Here is a 20208-nt window from a genome sequence, read left to right on the forward strand (position 1 = left end):
CCATGGGATGAGGACACCGGGAGTGATTGAAGGGTTTCCTCAAAGGAAGGCCGTACAGCAGGAGTGGGAATGGGGAGGGAGGGCAGAGGGTGAAGCTTGGCACGGGGCAGGGTGACACCAGGACGGGGGCCATAAGGAGGCACTGAGGCTTGCCTGACGGGACTGGGAGGGGGGGGAGAGGCATTTCTTGTGGCAAGCAGAGTCCCAGTTCTTGATCTCCCCGGTGGTCCAGTCAAGGGTGGGAGAATGAAGCTGGAGCCATGGCAGACCGAGGAGGACCTCAGAGGTGCAGTTGGGAAGGACGAAAAATTCAATCCTTTCGTGGTGGGGTCCAATGCACATTAAGAGGGGTTTTGTGCGGTAACGCACGGTGCAATCCAATCTAACTCTGTTGACCGCGGAAATGTAGAGCGGCTTGACGAGACGGGTCACCGGGATGCAGAATTTATTCACCAAAGAATCCAAAATGAAATTCCCAGAGGCACCAGAGTCCAAGCAGGCCACGGCTGAGAGGGAGGAGTTGGCTGAAGGAGAAATCCACACGGGCACCGTGAGACGTGGAGAAGCAGACTTTGAACCAAGAGACGCCACACCCACGTGAGCTGGGTGCGTGCGTGCGTTTCCCAGACGTGGAGGACGAATAGGGCAATCCACCAAGAAATGCTCGGTACTGGCACAGTACAGACAAAGATTTTCTTCCCTACGGCGATTCCTCTCTTCCTGGGTCAGGCGAGACCGATCCACTTGCATGGCCTCCTCGGCAGGAGGCCCAGGCGTAGATTGCAAAGGATACTGTGGGAGAGGTGCCCAGAGATCTAAGTCTTTTTCCTGGCGGAGCTCCTGATGTCTCTCAGAAAAACGCATGTCAATGCGGGTGGCCAAATGGATAAGTTCTTGCAGGTTGGCAGGAATCTCTCGTGCGGCCAGCACATCCTTGATGCTACTGGATAGGCCTTTTTTAAAGGTCGCGCAGAGAGCCTCGTTATTCCATGATAATTCGGAAGCAAGAGTACGAAATTGGATGGCGTACTCGCCCACTGAAGAATTACCCTGGACCAGGTTCAGCAGGGCAGTCTCGGCAGAAGAAGCTCGGGCTGGTTCCTCGAAGACACTACGGACTTCAGCGAAGAAGGACTGGACTGTGGCTGTGGCAGGATCATTGCGGTCCCAGAGCGGTGTGGCCCAAGACAAGGCCTTTCCTGAAAGAAGGCTCACTACGAACGCCACCTTAGACCGTTCTGTAGGAAACAAGTCCGACAACATCTCCATATGCAGGGAACATTGAGACAGAAATCCACGGCAGAGTCTAGAGTCCCCATCAAATTTGTCCGGCAGGGACAAGCGGAGGCTAGGAGCGGCCACTCGCTGCGGAGGAGGTGCAGGAGCTGGCGGAGGAGATGGTTGCTGCTGTAGCAGAGGCAGAAGTTGCTGTAACGTGGCGGTCAACTGCGACAGCTGCTGTCCTTGTTGGGCAATTTGCTGCGATTGCTGAGCGACCACCGTGGTAAGGTCAGCGAGACTTGGCAGCGGCACCTCAGCGGGATCCATGGCCGGATCTACTGTCACGATTTGGCTTACAGGTTGTGGATCCACTGTGTCAGCGAGGGATTGGCGTGGACCGTGCTGGTAGACCTGTTCTAAGAGGCTACTGGTGTTCACCAGAGCCCGCCGCAAAGCGGGATGGTCTTGCTGCGGCAGTAGCAACCAGGTCGTATCCACTAGCAACGGCTCAACCTCGCTGACTGCTGAGAAGGCGTGGGACAGAAGGACTAGGCAGAGGCAAGGTCAGACGTAGCAGAAGGTCGGGGCAGGCGGCAAGGTTCGTAGTCAAGATGGATAGCAGGAGTTCAGGTAACACAGGCTTTGGACAACACTAAACGCTTTCACTGGCACAAGGCAACAAGATCCGGCGAGGGAGTGCAGGGGAAGTGATGTGATATAGCCAGGGAGCAGGTGGAAGCCAATTAAGCTAATTGGGCCAGGCACCAATCATTGGTGCACTGGCCCTTTAAGTCTCAGAGAGCTGGCGCGCGCGCCCTAGAGAGCGGAGCCGCGCGCGCCAGCACATGACAGCAGGGGACCGGGACGGGTAAGTGACTTGGGATGCGATTCGCGAGCGGGCGCGTCCCGCTGTGCGAATCGCATCCCCGACGGCCATGTCAGTGCAGCGCTCCCGGTCAGCGGGACTGACCGGGGCGCTGCAGGGAGAGAGACGCCGTGAGCGCTCCGGGCAGGAGCGGGGACCCAGAGCGCTCGGCGTAACACCGTCTTTTGTGCCGTCAAAAATAAAGACCGTTAGTCACAAGTGGACATAACTGGTGCTGCAGGATGGTCAAAAAATCCCATTGACATGAATGGGATATTTTGATGGCCATATTAGGGACTTTCTAACGGGAGTTCATGACGGAAGATTTTGCAGGGAGACAACAGTAGTGTGAAAGGGGACTAAATGTAAATGGCAATGTCAACATGAATGGCATTTACATTTGCTGATAATTTTTAGGGCATACTCGCACAAGATCAGCCATAAATGGTAGTATGATTTATCGCTGATCCTTTTCTTAAATTTATATATACAAACATATGTGTGCATCGTAATGATAATGGGCCTTGAAGGAAAACAATCATCCTGTTCATCCACACTATACCCAATACACTAGGTTATAATGTGGGTAAACAGGAGTCTGATGAGGGGTCACTGACTTAAATTCTCTTAAATTCCTCTTCTATCTTCACTGAATTGTGTGTTTGAGGTGGGCCCTGAAAGCTCAATTTGCATATTCATTGTCACTAGTTACGTGAACACTCAGTTAGCGGATGCGCTCAGATGACCAGCAACTTGAGGTCACTTGGATGTAGAGTCACAATGAATATGCAAAGTTAGCTGGCGGGTCCGCCTTCAGTGCGCAATTCAGAGAAGATAGAAGCGGATCTTCAGGGGGAGATATCTTAGACCTAAGGTACGTATTTTAGTCAGTGACCCCTCATCAGTCTCCTATTCACCCACAGTATAACCCAGGATTACCGTTTTCAGTGCAGTGCTGCTTTACTGGGTATGGTTTAACACCTGAAAAGTACTGGTCATGTGTCCTATTTTAATAGTGTGTGCACATGATAACTGACTGCCATGCATCAGATGGTCACGTAGGCAGCCATGCTGCCTGGCGCACAGCAGCATTTTTTTAATGCAGAGGTAATGCACAACCTCTTTAATACCTCAACATATTAAAATGATCCTTAATAAAAATACAATTTGAAAGAACAACATAAACAATAAACATACACATATAAATATTCACACACTGTACATGTTTATTAACAATACAGGCCACTCATACACAGTTTGCACATTGCACACATACACCATACATGGCCACACTACATAGGAATACACTTACATTTTCTTTTAGAAATCTAGCTGTGTGCAGTGGGCTAAGAGGCCATATCATTTAGCAGCTGTGGAGGCAGGGCTGTGAGCTTCATGACACTGTCTACTACCTCCCGTCTTCTTCGTCTCGACAGCTCAGCTGTATTACATCAGCAGCAGCAGGAAGATGGAAGACATCCCGGTGAGCCGAGGGGCCAGGTGGAGGGTGGTTCTTAAAGGAGCAGAGGACCGACAGCACACACTGCCCTGTGGAGTGAGCCTCTGCTGCTAGCAGTAATTAACTACAGAGAGGTGCACTCCCAAATGCTGCAGGCTGCTGCTGACGCACTCTCTGAACCCATGTTTATCAGGGAAGCTGCAGGAGGCCCTCTGGAGGATGGGGGCCCTGGGCAATTGCCCTGTTTGCCCTACCCTAACGCCGGCAATGCCTATTCTGTGGTAATCAATTATAATGCTGGGAAATTCCTTTAATTGTGTCCATGGTCACCTGAACTAAATACTATTCATTGGGTAGATAAAAGATGTAAAACAGCTGTCAGGGTCTTGGGCAGCCTTTGGGTTGGTGGATAATGTACTTTGATATTTTATATGACCCTTTCAGACCCCTGCATAATGTACCTCAGTGTATCTCTAGTAATACTGCATCCTATCTGTGCTCCATATTATCCTGCACCTAAGCTTTTTTTTTATCTAAGAGGTGAGTCTGCACACAATCCGTACGTTCTTTTTATAGTGCTGCCTTCCAGAGCAGTGACATCATGAAGAGGATGATTACTTTTTGCCCCAGGCATTTTCTTCCCAGTCTTTTTGCTCCCAGATTAATATAGGTAAAACATCCAGACTCTCTGCGAGTCCAGCAGAGGGCTCCACAATCCACAATACAGACAAAATGTATTGTAGCCTCCTATAATCTTTCTCAAAATGTTTTTATATAAATAAATAAAAATAAATAAAGAAAGAAAATAGAGATAAAATAAAAACATCGCAAATATGTAACAATTCAACTTTTGCAATGAGCCATGTTTGGTTAATTTTTAACTTTATGATTGTAAGGGTTATGTTGAGCTTTAACACCTTTTTGCCTTACAGTAACTTTTCCCCTAAAACAAATGAAAGTTTTTAGGATTGCCATCATGGTCCTAAATGTTCCCCTTCCAGAAAGGATAAGACACATCACTTATTGATTTGTGGACCTTTACCTTATTAGCTAGCTTTTCTCACTTAGGGATTATGGTACTGTTGTGGTCCAGTACGGGAGGTGTTACCCCGTACCCTTGCTGCCCTCTCAGGCAGCCTCCCTACAGTGTCCCCTGGGCCCTCTTGCATCTGTCCCCCCCCCCCCCCCCCCCGTGTAAATTTGTTTCTAATGTATTATACCAAGTAATGTGTTCAGAAAGTGTTGTCACTTTAAGACTCTTTACTATGTGACTTGTCATGTGATTGTTACCCTGGAGGTACCAGTGACCAGGTGATCCCAAGGGTGACCTATGGGCTCCCTGCTAGTCTCCCCCATGTAAGCCCTGGGTAGACCCAGCTCTCTCTCTTTCCTTGAGGTCAAGTCGAGTCCTAGAGAGTGTCCAGAGTCATAGGAGGCCTCTAGTCCAGTCTGCAGCCATAAGGTACAAGTCTACAAGTAAGCCACAGTCTCAGTATTGTCAGTCATCAGTCACAAGTCAAGTCAGTCACAGTCATTTGTCAAGTCAACATGGCCTGCATTAAATTGACCCCATCTACTACAAGTCCAAGCAGGAATTTAAGGTCTCTGCGTCACTGGTCACCTCCATGGGCCCTGGCTGAACTGTATAGACTTGACAATCTGTCTACCCTCAGTAAAGCTACCGTTGTCTGTAACTTGGTGTAGGAGTCATTATTGCCCCCCTGCCTAGCCCAGGATCTAGCGGTATACCTTCGGTTGGTATCGAGGATAAACCACGCCCTGGTGTCACAAATACAGGGGGTTAATTCCATCTGCCCCTAGAGTAACAACATCTGCCCTCATCACACCCTGTTACCACAGTACATTGGTACATTTGATCCCTAGGCTCCGATCTATAGACCTGTAGGTGCTGCGTGTGTGTAATGGGGCAGGCAGGCTGCTGTGGTGATGCAATATGTTACGTTTGTGACACCAGAGGGTTGTATGTGGTTTAGCAGAGCTGTGGAGCTGAGCACATAGCTGTACTAGGGCTTAGACTAGACTGACTAGAATCTGGACTATGCAATCCTTATCTTGGATAGGGATGGAGCAAGATTTTAAACATTAATTGGCTAAGATGCAGACATGTGACTAGATTCTGCTTTGTGCAATGGACTTAGGTTAGTAATTTTTAACCTAAGGGTATGTTCACATGGGGGGAATGTCCCCACGGAGAATCTCAGTGCAGACATTCCCCTGAATTTGGAGCAGCTGCATAATGTGCCAGCGCTAAGACCGCTCGGCAATGCGTCATCTTATAGACGGCAATGCATTCTATGTCTATTCTTTCTGTGGTCATCAGAATTAGAATTTCCGTGCCAGATGAGACTCTGCAAAATTTCTATCCAGAATTCCGATGCAGAATTCCATACAGAAAATTTTGCTATGTGAACATAGCCTAACATTCTGCTTAAGACTCAGTGTGTGCAGGTAATACAGAAATAATATTTACAGAAAAACAGAAATGATATTTACAGTGTAATAAACATAGAGAAATAGGCCGGCATTTATCATTGTAGGTCTAAGTGAAGCATTTTTCTAGACTTTTTTTGTGTGCTGGTAATGTGTAGGAGAACCAAATTTATTAAAGGAAATCTGTCATCAGAATCACCCGCACTAAACCTGTTACACAGGCTTGTAGTGCGGGTGATCCTGATTAAAACACTTCTTACCTGGTTAAAAATGGTTTAGCGGTTCCTCAGATATCTATATTTTTAGTTTTCTGTTATTCCCTGGCTTGGGACTCAGTGGGAGGTGTTATCATCTGGGACTCGGCCACACGTCATTCTAGCTGGGTGGAGCTGCCGCCCGGCTCATGAATATTCATGAACTTATCCTCGTAGTCTAACTCCTTTTGCTAGGTCTGGCGGGGAGGGCCGCGAGGATAAGTTCATGAATATTCATGAGCCGGGCGGCAGCTCCGCCCAGCTAGAATGACGTGTGGCCGAGTCCCAGATGATAAGACCTCCCACTGAGTCCCAAGCCAGGGAATAACAGAAAACTAAAAATAAAGATATCTGAGGAACCGCTAAACCATTTTTAACCAGGTAAGAAGTGTTTTAATCAGGATCACCCGCACTACAAGCCTGTGTAACAGGTTTAGTGCGGGTGATTCTGATGACAGATTTCCTTTAAATGGTCGCAGACCATTTGATACATTTTGTGCAGGTCACATTTTCTGAAATTTCTCTCTTTACATACAACAAAAAGCTAAGCTAAGTCTGGGCTCGTGGAGTTTTAGAGAATTTTTAGTGGCTTTGCGCCTTTTTTGAGCCTTTTCACAAAAATGCGCAGTTCATAAAACCCGTTCATATCACGTGTATTGCCAAAATCAGTGGATTGCAATTCAAAATCAGCGGAAATGTGTAAACCAAAAGGCGCAAAAAGGCGCAAATAAACTCTGCTTGCGCCTTATCTAAACACAAAAAACTGTCTAAAGACAATGATAAATGTCGGCCATAGACCTCAGCATTTTAGACAAAAATTCACACTTGTGGATTTTGCTGCTGATGAAGTTGATGGAGAAAATCTACAATAAATCTGCAGCATTCCTGACGCCATTACTGACATGGAATTTGTGCAGTTTTTTTTTTGCAGCATGTGGATGAGATTTTTTATTTGCTGCTACTGTAAATTCTGTCGATTTTTCGGCCCAGATTTTCAGATACTTGTGTCCTCACACTTACAGCAAATTGTGACAAAACCAGGAGCCACATAGTCTTGGCCAATGGTGAGGACTTATCAACTCATAGAGGGCACTAGTAGGTAGCACTTCCTGTAGGTTACTATGGATGCAGCGTAACTGCAGCCTAGTCATCTCACTGTGCAGAGGGTTACAGGTGGCAGGGGCATAAAAAATCCCTTACATCCCGGTTAAATTCTGGTTCCTTCTCAAGTTGGACGCCAGGCGATTAAACTTGAAACATGCGTGCTGGACAGGGGAACACATCAGTTGTGACATCAGTTTCGGTGAGTTTAGGCTAAGACTGATGCCAGACATGTGTGAACATGTCATAGTTCAAGTTGCAAATAACAGAGAAATTGTGCACCATTATGTAGTAAAACATCCCCTTAAATTGCACCCCGATGTGACGCATAACATTTTAGTGACTGTAAACAGGCCATATGAGAACCTATGTCACCTCCCATCATGCCTTGAGGCTTTTTTTTTAGGACATTGAGCTTTTTTATAAGGTCTTGTTGAGTCATTTGGTCTACTGTTTTCTCATGATTGGCACCACTTTATGTTTTTTATTCAGCTTTTATTCAGTTTGCTGCCTTGCATGCTACATCTTTCCTCCGGCCATGCCGAACTGCCGAAGTGGTACGTTGTCACTCAGCTGTCACAGTGTCATTACTTCTCCTAACTGCTCTGCTGCTTCATTGATCTCCTGTCTTTTCTCCATGCTACCATGCTTCTAGCCTTTCCTTTCCCAACTAACATCTGCAGCCCATCTGTAGTCCCCGTTTCTTTTCAGCTCTTACATTTAGCCCTATATAAAAAATAGGTCTAAATGTAATCAGAGGGTCCATAGGTTGTAGTCACTCATCACTTCATCTAATGTTATTTCTCATTTTATCTAATGTATTTTATCAGACTCTTACTTGCACTGAGATTTTCAGGAATAGAATGCATGAAAGGCAGTGAATGCTAACACCCGCACAAGCAGAGCCAGAAAAAGTAAAATACTGCTCGAAATTATATAAAGATATAGCAAGTAGCTTGTAGCTGGGCATCTCTGCTTTCTCATAGACATCTGTGGGAAACACAACCTGACATCCACATTGAATGTTGTCTTCAATAAACTATAAGGTTCAGTACAAGTGGACACCATCACTGCAGTGCAATAAACCTGACTGCAACCAGTGATTCCCCTACAAAAGCAGCAGAACATACATGTTGTAATGGGCCAACACTGAACTACTTCTGCCTGCTTGCTGTGCTGCTCATATTAGATTCCTGCTTTTATTGAAGTCAACACTTAAATAGAAACATAGAACTACAATCCTATAAATAGTCCCTGGCCCTATCTTATATGAAGGATAGACTTATGCCTATCCCATGCATGCTTAAACTCCTTCACTGTATTGGAAGCTATCACTATTGCAGGAAGGCTATGCCATGCATCCACTACTCTCTCAGTAAAGTAACCCTCTAACTTTCCATGGGATGCCTTTAACTTTTCCAGTGGTAGAGGTAGCATGCAGTCATTTTCATATAAATCTTTAAAGGGGTATTCCCATCTTATAATATAAGAGCTGGGATATAGCAACACGGTAAAGGAAGAGAGTATAGATAAGAGGGTAAGGATAAATTAGAGGGGCAAATGTTTCTACAGCAATATCAGAAAGTATTGCAAAGGATGCATGGAATAGCCGTCCTGCAGAAGGGGTAGCTGCAAATACAGTGAAGGAGTTTAAGCATGCATGGGATAGGTATAAGGCTATCCTTCATATAAGATAGAGATAGGCATAATGCTATCCTTCATATAAAATAGGGATAGGCATAAGGCTATCCTTCATATATGATAGAGATAGACATAAGGCTATCCTTCATATAAGATAGGGATAGACATAAGGCTATCCTTCATATAAGATAGGGATAGACATAAGGCTATCCTTCATATAAGATAGGGATAGACATAAGGCTATCCTTTATATAAGATAGAGATAGGCATAATGCTATTCTTCATATAAGATAGAGATAGACATAAGGCTATCCTTCATATAAGGTAGGGATAGACATAAGGCTATCCTTCATATAAGATAGGGATAGACATAAGGCTATACTTCATATAAGATAGGGATAGGCATAAGGCTATCCATCATATAAGATAGAGATAGGCATAATGCTATCCTTCATATAAGATAGAGATAGACATAAGGCTATCCTTCATATAAGGTAGGGATAGGCATAAGGTTATCCTTCATATAAGATGAAGATAGGCATAAAGCTATCCTTTATATAAGATAGGGACAGGCAATATTCATAGTATTCAGAAAATTGGGCAGACTAGATGGGCTGAATGGATCTGCTAACACATTCTCTGTTTCTATATAGGATATGCTAATACCATATAGTCAGTGGGGGTCCCAAGTGTCACTCCTGAGAATAAACAGGATGCAGTGCTGCTTTTTCATGGACAGTGGCACTTCTGCCCATCTGGCTGCACAGGGAAATGCAGCCAGCTCTATTCACGTTAATTGAGACACACTGCAGTGACAGGGACGCAGAGCTAAACCAGTGCTACATCTACCTTAATTCTTAGTATTAATGGAAATCTCAAAGGTCAGAACCACCAATGGCATATTCTAGCATATTCTCTAAGATGGTAATACCCCTTTAAAGCGTCCCTGTCACTTTATACATTTTGATCAGCCGGGGTCTCAGAAACCCCTCTACTGATCATTGCATAGAGCCATGAGAAGCTTGTTGTGATCTCCATCTCACTGCAGGAGATGGTCCCATAGATATGAAACCCATTTCCTCTAGTCAGACGGAAATGGCAGCTAACTGGGAAGAGAAGAGCTCAACTGTGTGCTTCTCCCAGCTCTATCTTACAACTGGCGGAGGTCTCATTCACAGACACCAGCTTATCAACACTTATGACATATCCCTAATGCTTATAGGTACATTTAAGAAAACAGGGCTCCCCTACAAAATACAGTACAAAGCTAATCAACACATACAGTATATATCAACTAAAATATACCACATTGCGCAATTATGGTGGGTATTTTACTGGAGACTCTCTAACCTCCTGTATTCTTCTTGCTGGTGCAGACGCAGATGAGGAGGACGACGATGAGGAAGATGAAGAAGACGATGATGAGACAGATGAAGATGATGAAGAAGAGGATGATGATAATAAAGATAATGACTCCGTGGATGAAAGCTCAGAGAGAGATTTGGATGTTCCACTCTTCACCCTCCCAGGACTGTCCTCTCAAGAACCTCTTGAAGATGATGCCAACATTGCCCTGATTGAAGGAGCTGCTTATCCAGTCCCAGACAGCATGGCGTGGGAACAACAAAATCAAGGACTAGGTAAGAAGTGACCATTACTATTCATGGATAATATGGGAAAAAATGTTGGCAGATGAAAGGATGGAGATAACTCTATGTGAATCTATATAAATATCAGAATTTTTAAACTCCTTGTGTAATATTATTAGATTTTGCAACATCTAGAGGCCAGTAGACAAATGGTAAACATGAATATCCAGTTTGTAGCCACTGTATATATTTTATAAGGAACTCTGTTTCGAAACAGTTCTCCGATACTTTTATTACGCTGTGTTTAAATGGAAAATTTCCATTGATAAGTCTATAAATAATATGTTTAGGAACATCCCATTGTATTATGAAAATGTGATGGTTATGCAGAAACGAGTGGTGCTACAAAGTTGCTGCACTTTTGCAAAAAAAAACTGGGGTTATCCAGCATAAAATTTCTTAATTTGTTCAAAAGAAAAAAAAAAAAAAGCATCACTTCTGTCCTGAGGTTGTGTGCAGTATGGCAGCTCAGTACCATTGAGGTGAATGGAGCCAATAATATTATACACAACCTGAGGACATGCGTGGTGCTGTTCTGGATGAAATTAGCTCAGTTTTAATATTTAAAGAATTGTAAGAAAAAAAAAAAGTGGCACACATATCGTCACGCCCCCTCCCATAGAATTGCATTGAGGGGGCGAGGCGTGATGTCACACGGGGGCAGAGTCGTCACGCTTCACACAGCCCCATGGTTGTCAAGCTTCACACTCAAATCCTTTGGATAAGAGTACCCCTTTAAAATAACAAGCAAATCTATTTATTTGTCCAAAATAAATGCGTTTTCAGGGAGTAGATCCCTTCATAAGATTCCAGGACATGTTTACAAAAAGGTGCAAATAGGAAGTTTGGGGAAGGTTTATCAAAACCTGTTCAGAAAAAAAGTTGCTGAGTTGCCCATGGCAACCAATCAGATTTCTTCTTTCTTTTTTCAGAGGCCTTTTTAAAAATGAAAGAAGCGATCTGATTGGTTGCTATGGGCATCTCAGCAACTTTTCCTCTGGATAGGTTTACATAAATCTCCCCCTGGGGGAGATGTATCACACTGAGGGAGATTCATCAAGACTTGTCTGAGGAAAAGTTGACCAGTTGCCCATAGCAACCAATCACATTGTTTCTTTTATTTTTCAGAGCACAAATTAGAGAAAAACACAAACACAAAGCGCAGCTATGTGTAATTATCTCTAGTAAATGCGATATGCAAGAAAAATGATCAGTGCGCGCTACCTTATGGTGTTGTACTTCAACATCGTAGTTTTCCTCTGGTAGAAGAGGAGAAAGAAAGTTCTGCTTTCCAGGTGCTCTACACGGGGATGTCTCAGCTGAGTGGTACCACAAACCGAGGTGGACTCAAAGTATTATTGCAAAAAAAAAAAAAAGTCATTATTGCCAAAAGTAATACAAAATAAAATGTAAAAAAGCAAACAGTGTCAGACAACGCGTTTCGAGAGGCGGAATCGGGACCTGGCGAATAGGGGGTCCTGTCCGTCAAAACTCGTTGTCTGACACTGTTTGCTTTTAAATTTTTTGTTTTGTATTACTGGAAAGCAGGATTTTCTTTTCTCCTCTTCTACCAGAGGGAAGGTAGTGGAAAATTGGACCGGACCCTTCGTCAGGCAAGGTGTGTGACACACCTTGCCTGACGAAGGGTCCGTTTCGGACCAGAAACACGTTGCATATGTGTTTGTAAAATAAAATCCACTTAAGGAAATACAACGGTGTTCCTAGTCCTTTTTCATATCCAGAGTGCCAGCGCCAGGACCAGTCCAATTTTCCACTACCTTCCCTACTGCTTCAAACTGGAACAGCAAAGCTGCTACCAGAGGATCGTGGCTGCGGGTCTGGTCTGGAGACATACCGATTTAAGAACGCTTTTTGAGGTGTTGTGCTCTGAGCGCAACCGAATTTGGTGAGTTTAACCTTACCACCCTAATCTGGTCTGTAACGTCCTTCACTAGGGGGCGCAAATTCCCCTCTCTCTTTTTTCTTTTTTTTTTTCTTATATGGTTCTTCTACCAGAGGAAACCTACATTTTATTTTTCCGAGGCCTTTTCAAAAATGAAAGAAGTGATCTGATTGGTTGCTATGGGACTTTTCCTCTGCACAAGTTTTGATGAATCTCCCCCAGTGTGTTTAGCTTCACACGTTTTTAAAACTAAACTACCAGGCTCAAGTTATGTGTTTGTGCTCCTAATTTATCAAAAGTCACACGTGGTGTAATAAATTTGGAGCATGTGCACATGTGTGGGTTTTTGCTTCTGTGAAGTAGTTGTATCTCAGCTAGCTGTAGTTGTCTCACAAATGCTCGAAAAGCCATATGTGCACCAAATTTTGTCTTTTTTATGCACCAAAAGACGGGTAAAATGCTTAATACATCCCCCCCCCCCCCCCCTATATGTGCAAAGAAAAGGTGCCAAAGGATCTGATTGGTCCACATAAAAAGGCTTGTGGGAGAGGTGTGTAATTTTGTGTAGAGGACGAGTGGTGCAGTTGCCCATAACAACCAATCACATTGCTTGTTTCATTTGTCAGAGGCCTTTTTTTTTTTTAAATGAAAGAAGCAATCTGATTGGTTGCTATGGGCAACTGCACCACTCTTCCCCTACACAGATTTTGATAAATCTCTCTCAATATCACAAAAATATTGCATTAAAAACACAGATAATTAACATCATATATTCTAGGATTTCAATTACGTACAATACTATTATAAATAAACAGAAATATGCATAATGGAAAGAAATGTGGTCATGGTCACATGAGCAGGTCACATGAATAGGTCACATGAGCAGGTAAAACAATGGTCACATGATCAGGGTCACATAAGCAAGTTACTATGGTAGCAAAAAAAAAAAGGCCACAAAGTACATAGAGCTGTTAGGGGCTGTCAGCTGTAGAAATAAAAAGCTATATACATGTGTATATATATATATATATATATATATATATATATATATATATATGTATATATATAGCACAAAGAGACAACCTAGGTTGTGAATGACTAAAATCATAAAAACAGGTGTAGGGATAAAAAGAATGCATATATGCTATGTATTATATAGCACAGTTCTCCATCTGCTGAAAACCATCTTAAGACATACCTCCGATAATGCAGATCTTCCTTTAGAATGGGATAAGAGGAATTTCTTATCAACCAGTATTGGACATGACTCTCCCCCTGGCTGCATTCACACCATGTTTAGGGAATATGGCAGTCAGATCCAGCAGGGGAAATTTAAAACCCCCTTCTCCTCCCTGCCATACCCGTGCTGTACCCCGTTCATTTCAATAGGTGACACCGGTTGGCTTATTTTCCAACTGTATCTGGTTTTTGAACCAGACTAAAAAGCGCAGCAGACCACGGTTTTCAGTCCGGTTAAAAAAACAACAACAAATAAATAAAAAAAAACACGGTTATGGTGGGAAAATGAACCGCTCGAGGGTTCTGGTCATCTCATTGAAATGAGTGTCTCCAGCTCTCTCATAGACAGGGTGTGTTGACCACTTCTACTCCATGCACGAGGATAGCTGGTATTCTGAACACCAGGGCGCTGGGTAGGAGACGGCAGGGGGTCCCAGCAGTTGGATCCCCCGCTTTTAGACACTTACCCGCTATGCTGTGGATAGGGGATAAGAAAAAAGTACCAGAGTCCTCCTTTAAGGTTAAATTTTGAAAGCAAACTCTATAATAGCTTTTTAAAGAAGGGGTTGTGTTATTCTATATGTTACTAGAATATGGAAAATGATTACCTATGAAGTACAATGATTAAACCTCCTGCCATAATGCAATACCTGGTGTTGTAAATGAATGTCTGTGTGCAGTTCATTGTCAGAATCTAGGTTGCAATATACTGGTAGATGGCTTCCAGTAGGTAGCAGTAAGCAATATACTTACTTTGTCATGTAGATTTGTAATACGGTTCCCTATTACATTGTTTTTCAGTGTGCCTTTGGCTGGCCAGACATGCTGGGTGTGGTAGTTTTGCTACAGCTGGAGGCACACTGTTTGGAAAGCACTGCCGTAATATCATCTGTAAACAGCTTCAAATCAAAACTGTCACGTCTTCATGTTTTAGACACTAGAGGGCAGCAAAAGTCTGCAACAATTGATGGTATAGAAAAGGATTATTCTCCTGGCCATGCAAAGTTCCCCCCCTCTGGGGAACAAATAATGATGTAATTTAGTGAACCCGTAAAATGTGGGTCATGCCATTACTAATCTGGTACTAAATGTAACATACTGCTCTCCTTGACTTTTCCGTGAGATATTATCTTGTGTGTTGTCCGCTGTGTGTTTCTTCACCTTATTCAATTTGCTGTGTTCGATTTCTATACCCGAAGCATTCCGCTACTCCAGCTCAATAATCAGTCTCTGCATGAGCTATACATGTGTCGCACCACGTCGTATCATCACTATTATCCCAGCCTGACCTTGCTTGTCCTTATATCTTGTCACAGTTATGAATATCATCAGTTTTCAATTGTGGCCGAGAAAAGAAAACTGTCAAGTACGAGCTACCCAGAGGGTGTTCAGAAATAGCAAGTACTCTAAAATAAATCAGCCATCTAATTGCCTTAAGAACGGCATAATACACCTTATAAGATGGGCGTTGTATGCAGCTGTTGTGTGATAATATGATAAAGTTACGGCTAGCCGGAGACTAGAAAAGTGTGAAAAGCCTAAGGTAACCTAACAGGGGTCTGTCTGCAGTTTTGACCCCTCAGATCCCTCAGCAAACAGAGTTCCCTCTACTGCTACTGATTTAAAGGGAACCTTTTCTATTTAAAAATGCATTTGAATCTGCAGTCAGCATCTTATAGCACAGAAAGAGCTGAGCAGATTGATATATAATTATGTATAACTTTACTATATTTAGTATAACTTGTTGTTTAATACTCTTAAGAGTCCATTAGGCAGACCTATCCAGTGATAACTGTCAATCACTGAGCAGAACCACCCACTGGACTCCTGAGCCCAGAATGACTAAATGACTAGTTCCACTGAATCTTTTCCCACAAAACTATATATCAATCTTCTCAGCTCGTCCTGTTCTATAATATGATGACTGCAGATTGGACATCATTTTAAATGTGATGGGTTCAATTTAAGCATTTAAGGGAGCTTGTCAGCAGTTTATGACCCTCACAAAAGTACTGACAGTGCTATATGAGGGGAGGGGGTAATGCAGTTTAAACAAATCTTTTTTGAATGGTCATGCTACAAAGCAAATTTTAATCCTCCTCACTCTGCAATTGCAAGTTTCCACTATGCGGTCCCTAGCTGTGCAGTGTCATGGGGACTCTGTACTGAACGCTTCCTCATTGCTCCCCTCTGGGTAACAGTCTTTAGGAATCTCCTGGATGGGCACTGAAACTTCACACAAAGGGGAGAGGTTAGGGAGCATTCAATGGAGAGAGCTTCGAGCATTGCACGAGAAGGATCGCCCAAAGGACACTTACAATCGCAGCATGATGAGGATTAAAACTTATTTTCCTGGCCATACAAGTGGCTGTCAGACTCCTTTTGATGCTTAAAGGGAACGGGTCCTTATGAAAATGCTATCTAATCTATCAGCATCATGTTATAAAGAGGGAGGGGATGAGCGGATTAATATGTGTATATATATATATATATACACAGTATATATATATATACACAGTATATATATATGTATATATATAGATATATAGATATATATAATATTTTGGGGGGAAATTCGGAAAAACCTGCAATTTATTCTCGTAAATCTTTGCTTATTCTGAGCTAAGTAGTTATGTGGACAGTCCTACTCTATGTGCAGTGACTTTCATTGCGTCTTTTCAGTGCGTCTTTTTAGTGCTTTTTTTTTTATAGAATATTTTCGGTTGTTCTCTACGTGCTCGTGTACCGTAGAAAGAAAAATGCTTTACACTCTAATTTACTATTGCACATTTTTTGTTTAGATATTAAAACTTTCGGAAACGCAACAGATTTAGCGCAAATATATAGAACACCGAGGAGTGCACGTACCAATCTGTCAGACGGTAGAAACATGAAGGAATGTCTATGTTTGAGCAAAATTTATCAACAAGTTGCGCACGGTTGACAAATTTTGCACAGACATACAAAACATAGAAAGCGCTGACATGGTTTAAATGATTTCTACCTCACACCGACAGTGATAAATCTCCACCTATATGCACACTTATACACAGATAGTTGTTAGTCATTTAGTAGGACCATCCACATGACTAGTTAGCCAGGAAAGAGCAGACATTTCTATGGATAAATGACAAGTTATCCTGGAACTTTTCCTACAAAACTATAGGGGAGATTTATCAAAACCTATGGAGAGGAAAAGTTGACCAGTTGCCCATAGCAACCAATCATATCACTTCTTTCATTTTTAGTAAGGCCCCTGGAAAAGAGCTAGCTGTTTTTGGGGCTAACGCTAAGCCATGGCTTAGTAATGGACTCCGTCTATAATATGGCTTCCACTACTAAGCCTGTAAAGTAAAAAAAAAAAACACATTTAAAAAACTTTTATAAAAAAAACATGTTGTTAATATTACACAAAAAAATGCTGGTCTTCATTGTCCACCAAATCTGAAGTAGCCCACAGGATAGACACACATACATTATAGGATAGGGGATAAGATGTCAGATCGCGGGGGTCCCGCCGCTGGGATCTCCGCTGCAGCGCCCCGCTATCATTACTGCACAAAGCAAACTCGCTCTGTGCATAATGACCTGCGATACAGGGGCCAGAGCATCATGACGTCAAGGCTCCGCCCCCTTGTGATGTAACAGCCCCCCCCTTAATGCAAGTTTATGGGAGGGGGCATGATGGCTGCCATGCCTCCCTCCATAGACTTGTATTGAGGGGCGGGCTGTGACATCACGAGGGGGCGGAGCCGTGACTTCACGATGCTCTGGCCCCTGTATTGCTGTTCATTATGCACAAAGAGAGTTTGCTCTGTGCAGTAATGATAGCGGTGTGCTGCAGCGGAGATCCCAGGGGTCCACAGTGGCACCCCGTGATCTGACATCTTATCCCCTATCCTTTGGATAGGGGATAAGATGCTAGGGGCGGAGTACCCCTTTAAGAATATGGTATTCCAAAGTGATTTTATTGGTTTTTGCTTATGTGAGCCAAATTTATCAACCCCCTATGATAGTATGATAAATATGTCACACATAAATGCCTATAGAACTCGCTTACCAAAGCAACGATTATAAATGTCCCCCTTGGAGTTGTGGAAAGCAGAGGGATGTAGAGGATTTGTCCTCTATATATTTCTTTTAAAAGCTTCTGAACCTTAAAGGGGTTGATGGCTTAAAGACAGCATATCACTAGGATATACCATCAATGTCCAATTGACGCTGAAGTGGTGGATTTTTTTTTTACGTCAGTGTCCTTTTGGAAGAGGTGGGACTTTTGCAGATGAGTGAAGCTTAGTGGCAACATTGCTTGTAAACTGGTGTGCTCCTGTAGGCTCTGCTAGCTTTTTTGGCCATTGCCTATAGTGGGAAGAACATGGAGCCTCTGTGAAGCACACATCCTAGTGATATGACCAAAATGTTGTGACTGTGAGACAAGCCCTGTATATAAAATAGCTAATAAGTAATACTGTCCAGTAGGCTGAGATATGTAGAGATGTTTGTTAGGGTCCTATCACTTCAGGGTGGTTTAGATTCCTGACACTCTGTTTTTGGATTCCCAATGGGAAGGAGAGAAAGTGGAGAGGGTTGTGTGAAATCTCTTTACAGGCAGCAGTTCCAGGAGTTGCCTTAATGGTATGCCCTTGGTTCTAAGTGAAAGTAAGCGAACCCATCCAAGGACATTTTTCTATAGACCTTGATTCAGTCCTTTGACATTTTAAATGATGCACATTTATTGTTTAATACTATAGAAAAGAATCTTTATGTACATAGAATATCTTAATACGTGTTTCAGTAAATTCATAGGACTGAGTCATACCCCGTAGGCGATTCCCTGTTGGTTAAAAAAAAAGGAATTAAAAAGCATTTATGTGTTAAGGCATCTATAAAAACACAAAACATTATAGACTGGCTTGGGAAAGTTCTAAGCTCGTGACATTTCCATTAAAGTGAATTATTAATAGGACAATTTTGTGTAAACATGTATTTTACATTTGCTTTCAATGTTTTGAATGCTGCACTGGTAAAAGCTGTAAACTTAGCGATCCTCAGGATTTTGTAGACCAGTAAAGATCAAGACCAGAAATGATGCAGCATTAGAATGGATTCACACTTGGTAGAATGTGTTGTAGAAATTTCTGCAGTTTTTTCATGACTAGGGCAACATTTACCTCCGCTATGACCCCCACACTACCCCCATTTCCCACCAAAACATCATGCAACACCATACTTTGGTATAAAAGGCCACAGCGGCCACTTTATTAAATAACACAACATATTATTATTAACTTATTAATAAATAATCAGGTGAACATTACCTGACCAACCATTTACAACATTATCAAAATTAGTGCAATAACTTCCTTAACTCCCAAAGTAACTCTCCCCACCTAGCCAGAGAGGGACTTCGAGGCTTCCTGATCCTCATGGGGTCTCCTACTTTGCCCTGAGCCGTCCCACACCTAAACCCCAGGGCACCTCCTTCAGAGACCCCACCCCTTTGGGCCTCTCCCGCAGGGGTTCACCACCAGAGGCTGGGTTCCGCCCCCAAGCCTCACCATTCCATTTCCTCCAACTTCTCTCCACCTGACTCCAAGTCCCCCTCTAGCTCCTGCCGCTGCGACAATTAAACTACTAGTCCCCAAAAGTCTCCAAACCCCACAACCCTATAAGTACAGGGCGGGTGAGCGGGCAACTTTCCTAACTGAATTCTCCTCACAACTGATCCCCCTCCCTTCATAGCTGAAACATTTATAAACTAACCTGACCCCACCCCCTCCCACTTCACTGACCTGTACTTGACCCCTCACTCTACTTGCTGCTGAAATGCCCCCTGTCATGCACCCTTTCATTGCCATTCTGTCCATTCCCGGGTTCTCTTTTATCTTATAAAACTTACAGAAATCCATTTGCTTGTCGCCAAAACAACCACATTCACATATATACAATTGTTTGTGTGAATCCACCCTGAGATGATCTGTTATCTATAAGTAAGGGCCCTATTAAAGGCCGAATATGCTAATATCATCCTGTGTGATAGGGCAGGCGATCAACAGACAAACGAGCAAGCGCTGGTTCATCAGCCGATCATGTCCACCACATATCTCCCTGTGTAATAGGGGGTGTTCAGCCAATAAAGGGCCACTTGAAGGATCCAGCAATAATTTGCATAGCGCTCTCCACGTGATCCTTGAGCCTTGTAATACATAGTAACATTGTTCATAAGGTTGAAAAAAGACCAGAGTCCATCAAGTTCAACCTAAACCCATAATGAGTCCCAACTGAATGGATCCAGAAAAAGGAAAAAAAAAACTCATACTAGAGGTAAAAATTCCTTCCTGACTCCAAATATGGCATCAGACTAAATCCCTGGATCATCGTTCTGTCCCTATAAATCTAGAATACGTAACCTATAATGTTATTAT

General features: G+C 43.2%; 1 protein-coding gene across 2 annotated transcripts in view; it reads left to right on the top strand.

Moving 5' to 3' along the window:
- Positions 1 to 20208, top strand: part of ARMH4 (armadillo like helical domain containing 4) — a 198349-nt gene that overhangs the window by 71450 nt on the left and 106691 nt on the right. For both annotated transcript variants that reach the window (XM_056547376.1, XM_056547375.1), the window contains exon 5: positions 10369 to 10632. In XM_056547376.1, the coding sequence (XP_056403351.1) occupies positions 10369 to 10632 (264 nt within the window). The remainder of the gene's footprint in view (positions 1 to 10368; positions 10633 to 20208) is intronic.

The sequence above is a fragment of the Hyla sarda genome, chromosome 11 (assembly GCF_029499605.1).
Source record: "Hyla sarda isolate aHylSar1 chromosome 11, aHylSar1.hap1, whole genome shotgun sequence".
Taxonomy (NCBI): domain Eukaryota; kingdom Metazoa; phylum Chordata; class Amphibia; order Anura; family Hylidae; genus Hyla; species Hyla sarda.